At 42.5% G+C, this 8,841-nt stretch overlaps 1 protein-coding gene across 1 annotated transcript in view; it reads right to left on the reverse strand.

Annotated features, from left to right (window-relative positions):
• The window catches only part of LOC108883130 (gap junction delta-2 protein), a 28,515-nt gene extending 20,077 nt beyond the window's left edge, over positions 1 to 8,438 (reverse strand). The window contains 1 exon segment of the mRNA XM_051065718.1: positions 8,299 to 8,438. Within this exon segment, the coding sequence (XP_050921675.1) occupies positions 8,299 to 8,369 (71 nt within the window). The 5' untranslated portion in view covers positions 8,370 to 8,438.
• Between the last annotated feature and the right edge of the window lie 403 nt (positions 8,439 to 8,841).

An 8,841-nucleotide genomic window follows, 5' to 3' on the forward strand; every position in this document is an offset into this window, starting at 1 on the left:
TCTATACACTGCTGCTGGGATGATGTATTTTACCGTCCAAACTAGAAATTAGCATCACCCTGAATCAAAAAGACAAAAAGCCAATGAGATTTTTCACTAGGTTTTGGATTAATACAAAAACTGTGTGTTGATTCTTAAACATTTAGTTCATCAGATAATCTCCACAGATGACCACCACTGTTATGTAATAAAAAAACAATAGTATTTAGAAACGTGAAAGCAGCAAGTAAAATTTGCAGGAGCTATGAAACAGACTCAGTGCTGGCTAGTTTCGGCTAGCTGATAAAAGCTAATTTACCTACTTTTTTCTACATTAAAACAGCTTTTTTGATCCTCCAACAGCTTAGTGATTGTTTGTTATGCCACATAAATAAAGCATTAGCTATATTTGATTAATAAGTAGAATAAAAAAGTAGCAGTTAAACTATTTATATTGAGTGCTAACTAGCCTAGCTTAACAGAATAGTTCCGCTAAAAGCGAACTAGCCAAGAATAACAAAGTAGTTTTGCTAAGCGCCAACTAGCCGAGCTTAACAGAGTAGTTCCGCTAAGGGATAACTAGCCGAGCTTAAGAGAGTAGCAGTAACTGCTGCTTTAGCCTCTGAATTTAGATGAATTCACATTATTTCATGTGGTTATGAAATCATATTTTCTTAAAGGTTTAAGATGTGTTAGTCATTAAACATAAACCTTTGTATGACACAGTAAAGTGTGACGATGCAGCCAGTGATGGGAGTAATGGTGGGTGCAGACAAGGAGAATAAATCAGTGGCGGAGAAGCAGCCTTTTCATCTTCAAAGAGCGAGATGAGTGAGATTAAGAGAAGAATGAAAGAGAGAGAGAGATAACATGGAGATGTGTGGAGGAGCAGTGTTATCAGAACATCAGCAGACAAACATAACGCTCAATCAAACAAAACAGGAACGTCAACTTTACGAGCACAGAAATGCTGTTAGTCATGTGTAATAAAAGCAGACTGTATAAATAAAACAATGAGCTACACAAATAGACTCGACTGAGAAAACTTCAAAAGGTGCAACAGCTCTGCTCTGTACCAAACAGACATCAAAGTTGGCCTTTAATTTTACCCCTCGTATTTTAGGTAGTGTTGTAGATGCACATTAACACTACTGTAACTTTAGTTAAAGCTATAATCCTTCAGATTTTAATGAGCTCAAACCACATTTTTCTGCAATAGCAGGTCAATGTTACCGATTTTTACTGAATATCAGTTACTTCTATATTTAACCCAAACAAAAACACAAACCTTAACTTGACATTGACTTACTGACCATGGATTTCCAACCGCTCTGAGAGAAGACAGCAGTAGAACTTATTTATTTCTTATTTAATTCTATTATTTACTCATTATATTCCATTGTTTACATGTGACTTTTTGCTTTGGCGACGTGTTTTATCCAAACATCACACCAGTAAAGCCAGTTAAACTGAAAATTGAGTTTGATTTATGACAATTATTGTTTATGTTTATGTTAGGTTACTTATTCACGTACCATAGCATCATTTTAGTTCCTACCTAACCTTGTTTCACAGGTTTGAATGTAACAGAAATGACTGCAGTGAGTCAAGAGTCTAAGTTGTGTACTTCACTGTCCTTTCTGTTGGTGTTAATTAAAGAAGATCTATTCAAAGAGAAGCTGTATGACCCCGAGCTCAGAGAGACTGGAGAACACTAACCCATTAAGAATTCATGCTTACATGACTTGATGTTGAATCAAGGACTACGAACTCTCTAATAAAGCTGGAATCTAATATTTTTTTTAGAGCTAATATCCATATATGTGCTCGTATAATGTAACACCAGGCAGCCGACATGCTTCCTCTGACTTGCAGCTCATGTCAACACGGTACGAAACTGATCTTTCAGGGATGTAAAACTTAGAGAGATAAATAATTCATCACGTCGCTGTTATCGTCCTGTGGTAATGCAGATGAGAGCAGGGAACTGGCTTTTCATGCTGCTGTGTTCAAGTATTGATTTTCTGACAACACGGTCTACATCTGAGCAGGTGATTGTTTTTTTTTTCAGCCCTTGAATGTCAGATCTGACTACAGGTCCCTGAACGCACCAGCAGGGAGGACTTTTAAAACTGCTTTCAACTGCATTTTAACTATGTTGTAACTAACTTTCACAAAAAAGTAAAACAACAGAATGTAGAACAGTAAAATTAGCAGAGTGTTCACTACAATTGATGCGAGTAGCAGCCATCTTGAATTCTTATGTTGGGGAAATCGTTGAAAATTCGACTTCAGGGTCCTTTATAGTTGAAACTTCCAAAAAGGAAGTTGGATAATCCGACGCCTGAGTTCAACTGGAATGCACGATTAGGGTCACAGGTTTTTGCACCTATCTGATCGGACCTGTCCACACCCTATGTACGTAACCAGGAACAATGTCTTAGCACAAAACTAGCCTGAAAACGACAAAAAATCCAAAACAATTGTGTTAGAGTCCAGTAGTTGGAATCTGGTCTAAGCTAGCCGATACTACATGATGATTGGCTAGTCTGCGTTTGAGGGGGGGACTCAGCAAAGACGCACGGAAAAACAAATTTATCGGTCTAAAAACCTATGGATAAAAGGCATAGAAACCCCAGTGCCCCCTGGTGTTCTGGAGGTGTAACTGCGCACAAGTAAAAACCAAGCTCAACAAGAACTACTCCCAATGGAGTAAAATAAATTTGACCAATGTTTTCCAGGGTATGTCAGTGAATGCACCACTGCTTGATTGATGTTTTCAAAAGGAGAAGATCCAGTTTTTTTCAGGGTTTCTCTCCGGCGTTTGTGTTTGTGTGTGTGAGAGGTAACGTCCGGGTTAAACCAACCCCCCGGTATCATCCTAACACTGACCTGCTCTGTCCTCCAGCGAGGTGCTAACGCTAAACCTATAAGCCTTGCTGAGTCACCCTGCCAGAGACAGCTTCCCCCACCTCCACCCTGAGGCCCTGCAAGGTGAAATCTGTCTGAACTCTGACCCCTTTGCCGGCTCTAATCCACTCATCCCTCTCTCTTTTTTCTCCACGACCATCCATGTTTATTGTCGTCTGGTTAGGTCACCTGAGTTTCAGATGCTAACCCTGTTTGAGGAGCAGGAGGATGGAGGATGGAAGTGGAAGCAGAAAGAAATGAGACCACAAGTTGCATAATTACACACAGTTGCTCTCTGTTTTCTCCCCCCTCCAGCTACAACTCTCTCCATCTCCAGCTCCAGTCCCCATGGAGGCTGGTTGTAGTACTCCACTCATGAAAGGCTGTGAGCAGCTAAAGAGCAGCTCTTTCCTGCTTCCCGAGGCTCATTTTCCAGGATGTTTGTATCTCTAGTAGCACAGCTGGAGTAGATCAATTCTACTATCAGCACCACGGAGAAGCGAGGCATCTTCAATTCAAACTATAATACATAATATATAAAGGTTTTTATCAGCAGATGGGTGCTGTATATTTGTTCTAAGAGAGTCTGAGATGCATTTACGCCCCACTGGTGATTCATAATCTCCCTATGGAACGTGTAAGGGCATTTTAATAACCGCTGCTGACATTACACCCGATGGCACCCCGGGGGTCATTACATATGGATGGAGGAGGTGTGAAAAGATGTCGCTTGGCCTCCTGTAAGCATCTCTTTTTAACAATCTCCCAGGGGGGAATCTGAGGTGATATCTCAGCCTCGTCCTCGCTTTCTTATTTCCCTACTTTTCCATTTCTAGATAAGCCTCACTTTGCACAAACAAAATCATCCATCACCTCCACTGGGGGGGGGGGTGGCTCCACAGGGATGTGCTAAATAAAAGCATGATGATCTAAAGGTCGAGTGACGACAGAGCTGTAACCTGTCAACAAACACAGGCGCACTGAGTCACACGTAAACAACGCTCGCTAATAGATATTGGTTTTGGCGAAGTGTGTGCATTGTGCTGCAAACACAAACACTATGCTTTGATTTCCTGGATGGATTTCCTGAGTGACAACGATCATTTGACTCAGGGGAACGATGCTGAGGAGTCAAGCTACGCGAGTCTGTAAGAACACACCCAGACACACTCTAGATCACCTCCTGTTCAGCATACACGTGCAGAGCCATGTGGAGATACAAGCAAACCTTGAACCCTTTCGTCGTCTTCAGGGATTTTTTCAGGGATGCTCAAAATGAACTGAACGCTGACAGGCTCAGATTGTTGTTATAAGTGTCTGACATCATTAAGAATATTATTCCTGCAGAGATAGAGCTTTTTTAAAAGAGCAAGATCTTTTTTGTTCAACAAGAAACAGATGTTTTGTCACTACCAGACTCCAAACAGCAATTTTACAGAGCAGAACACAGGAGCTGCTGTAATACAGCTGCCTCAATCATTTAGTTACTTTGTGTTATTATGTGAATTGTTGGTGGAGGAAGTATTCAGATGTTCTATATAAGTAAGTACCACACAATAACACAATCAAAGGCAGCAGGATATTAGAAACTCCTGTTTTCCTGTTTTTACCAGCTGTTTATGGTTAAAAAAGGATCTTACTCTTTAATAAAAATGTCTATCGCTGTAGGAATCCTTTCCATAATGTTATAATAACAATCTGAGCCTGTCAGTGGGAAAAACAAACACTTTAGTGGACGTCCATTTAAGTGGACGATTGCACCATTGGATTAAATTGGATACAACCGTGGCTTCTCAGATTCATTTAATTGATTAATCTAAACTGAGTGAGAAATTAATTAAATATTCTCTGTAACCAGGCTTCAAAAATATCCCAACACGACGTACACTGAGTTAAAGATGAAGATTGTCGACTTTAATTCTTGGCTACTCGTTAATCATCCTCGAGGTGGATCTCTAATTGAGAGAGGCTCTGTAAGAATAAATATTTGCTCTCCTAATTACTATCTAGGTTTATTTTAACGGGCAAAAAAGTCAATGAGGTACTTACAGCTTTAATCACTCACTTAACATTCCAGTCGCTACGACGCATGAGCCTATTTGTACTGCAAATGGACAGGACCTAAAGACTGTTTCATTAAGTGGCCGGTCTTCTATCAAGCTCCACTTCCTATTCCATTATTGGAGATCAATATCGGGGTGGCAGGAGGATGGACCTGCATGTTTAGCAGTCCCAGTCTGACCAATGGCGGCTCACAAGTGGGGCTGTAGGAGGGTTTATCCTCAGAGGCTGTCCAGGTGAAATCAATTTACACCTGGCCCACTATCTGTAATGGCAGGAATAAATCACACAGTCGTAGAAAGACCGAAAACCCTGAAGCTCGCTGAGTATTTTTGCACACAAACACACAAACCCTGACCGGAGAAGGGAATCTCTAGAGCTGCCTGTAATCTTACACAAACAACAAGTGTTATATTCCCCCTAATGTGTGTGTGACTCATGTATGACAAACTGACTCAGGGCCTGCCGGCTGTTGTTGTCACGGCGGGCTCAAGAGAGCACATGTTGGCAACGCCTCGGGGACGACGGCAACCTGTCCAACAGCAACCTGTCCAATGCTTCCTTCCCTGCGGAACGAGCCGTTGACCAATGAGACAGGCGAGATTGCAGCGGAGGGCACCAATAGGTTTTAGGATTGAGGGAGTATTAGCGTGCGGTTATAAAAATTCCTGTCAGCAGTGATGGCCCAGATTAGAAGGTTTTGAGCTGTAGAAAAGCCAGATGCATGGAAGGCACTTTGCTGTGAGAAGGTACAGACTGTCACACAGGAACTAAACCTATAAATGGCCGACTGGCTCTTTTCATATTTTCTGTAATGCAACACAGTTATTAGAAGTGCTTCCGATCATCCGAACAAAATCTACCAACATCCTGCTGGTGTTTGTCCATTTCTTCTGCTTGGATCAGCCACAACATTAAAACCAGTCACTGACTCAAAACGATCAAAGAGTTGAGTGTGGAACATGATGGACACTTCCCGCCCTCAACAGTCGCCATCTTGGCTCCATAGCAGTAGAGGAGGAACTACCAACGTATTTTCTGACTTGTGAAAATGGCGGCAGCAGCGGTGTAATTTACATGTCACACAAAATGGGGTATACACAAGAAAGTAAAACTGTCAATATTTACGTCAAGTGAGTAAAGAAGCTCGAGGATATTTTGGTGACCGACAATTGTGGTTGCATGTTGCGTTATTTCCGATACAAGAGTACAAGATGCATACTACCACTCAAAACAGGCAAGAGTTGAAGATGGAATGATGGACACTCCCACCCTCGACAGTCGCCATCTTGGCTCCAAGAGAAAGAATTTTGCAAAATTTATTTCTGAAATTTCGAGACTCACGCTATGCCAGCGAGTATAGTACAGTGTACTACATCTAAATGTACCAACTTTAGTATACGATTTAAGACACAGCACGTGAGTATACATCTGTGGCACTTTAAGCTAAATGCTAGCATGCTAATGTATAGCAATGTTTACATAGTCACTGTTTTAGTGAATCTTGGTAGCATGCTAACAACAAATAATAGCTGAGGCTTCATAGGTCATAAACATAAATATCAGAAAAACACCAAATATGCTAAGATTCATCATCTGGGGACCATGAAGTTCTAGAAAATTTCATGGCAATGCATCCAGTAGTTGCTGAGATATTTCAGTCTGGGTTAAAGCATTGGACCGACCAACAGATCGACACATTGCCGCTAAAATAATGTTAAAACGGAACTTGGAATCAAGTATTTGCTCATTTCTTAGTTTCCAGTTGTTGTGTAGATGTTCAGAGGCAACATGTCAGCCTGAGTTTAAGCCACTAGACAGTGATTATCCACCACTGACGAGCTTCCAACTATAGCTGAAGAGAAACTTGATAAAATCCAGATCTCTGAACTTCCTGAGCAAATAAAAACTTCTATATCAGAAATATATTATAAACACGTCTGCAGAAACATTTAAAAGCTGTAACTCTTTGGTTGACAGGAACTAAAAGTGTGTACATAACAAGGTTTTGTTTGGTTCCTCCTGCCATCTGAACATGTCAACCGTCTGTAACGACCTGATATAATCAACTGTGTAGAGTAAGATCTGAGGCGTTTTTTTTGTTTTTTTTTTGCCGCCGGGTGTCCTGGTTGCCCTGCTTAGGTCATGACATGCAGCACCATCTCGTGACGAGACAGTCCTCTTGGCTTCCTACCAACGCCCTGCAGACTGAGGCCATGTGTCTGCTCGCTTGTCTGTGAATAACCGCTCCTCGCTGCCGTCGCCTTCACGGCCTTTATTACTCCTCTCACATCTCGCACTCTTCTGATTCTCTATTTCCCTTTTCTTTCTATATCTTTTCCTTCTTGAGACCCCTGCAGCCAGGATGACTAGTCCAGCTGATGAGCGACACTCACTCATGAATGAGGGGAAGCAAACGCCGACCGATCATTCATCATAACGCCAACTCCAACCGACCGTTCAACCGACAAGTCTCTGCTTCTTCTCTGAACGAGGCTCGAAAATGCTTCGTTTTCTCAGCGCGACAAAATTCACGCTCAGTCAGCATCGGAGGACTTATCTTCTGCCGAAAAACAGAATTATTTCTACACATCATTTACTTCATAAACTGCCTGACATTTATTCACTCAATAATTCAGGAGTACTACTAGCTGGAGTGAGTCAGTAGCTGTAGGGGATTTGGTTTAAACTGCTAATTCAGACAGTCTCTAATGAAACCCATGCTGAACCTGCGGTTTTCAAACACATCCCAGGAAAACCCCCAACTCAGAAATAAGTCTTTTACCAGATGTAAAATCATATTTAATACCATCTACAGAGCTGATGCACCCCCGTGGCCAAAAATGCTCATGAATAATTGCTCGAACGAGCGATTCAAACTAAAATACAAGACCTCTCGGCGAGCAGGAGGATGCATAAATCATAAACGGCGTGACCTTGCAATGGTGACTAGTTTTTTAAAAGACTTCATACTTGACAGAGAAAGAGAGAAATAAGAGGGAGAATGAAGAGGTATCGGTAGGAAACTGTGAATGGAGGCGTTATGGGCTTCTAAGGTCAGACTGATCTGGATCCTCTGATGTCCAAAAGCCTGTATGTGGGCTTAGAGTGTCCCTCCTGGTTGCCTAACCCTCCCATCATGTCACTCAGAGGGATTAAAGAAGCTAAAGCCCCCTCCCTCCCTCTCATCAGACACTTTGGACCAGGAATCACTGAGACTGGAAACAGGGAAAGACTCATTCTCTCTTATTTTAAATGCTTCAAGACACAAGATCGGACCCAGGACAGTTTGTCCTTAGACGCAAATTTCAATCTCAAACACTTCCAAGAACACGTGCAAGAACTCACCTTCCGATCATAGTTGAGTGCTGCTGCACGGCGGCCTCCAGGAGGCGCTCCAGGATGGTCCATTCTCCCATGGCTGGAGTTCGGAGGCATCCACTGGGCAACAGGAAATCAGGCTTGATCCCTCTCCTCTGGTGGGGCTTCTCAGGTGCCCCTTTCCTCTTTAAGTCCACCTGTTGAGTTGGGATGAGGTAGTGAGCTCGCCTTCCTCCTCCTCCTCCTCCTCCTTTTCTTTTACGTCCTTAGCTGCACCTGAGATCTCAAACTGAAGCGAATTCGCCGTCCATGCACGTGCAACTTCCCGCTTTCCTCCCAGGTGCACCTGACCCTGTTTCCCTCCTAAACAGCTGGTCAGTCATATGTTCACACACACACACTCACACACACACAGACAGACACGCAAACACTACTGAGTTTCGAGGAGGAGGTGTAGTTTGTGCAGACGTCCATCACTTGCACAGTAACACTGGCTCTTTGACAGCATCTTATAGTAACACAACTCAGGTCCTCCTGAGTAACCGGGGATCTCCGCTCGTTCTCCGCTCC

The sequence above is a fragment of the Lates calcarifer genome, linkage group LG21 (genome assembly GCF_001640805.2).
Source record: "Lates calcarifer isolate ASB-BC8 linkage group LG21, TLL_Latcal_v3, whole genome shotgun sequence".
Lineage (NCBI taxonomy): Eukaryota > Metazoa > Chordata > Actinopteri > Centropomidae > Lates > Lates calcarifer.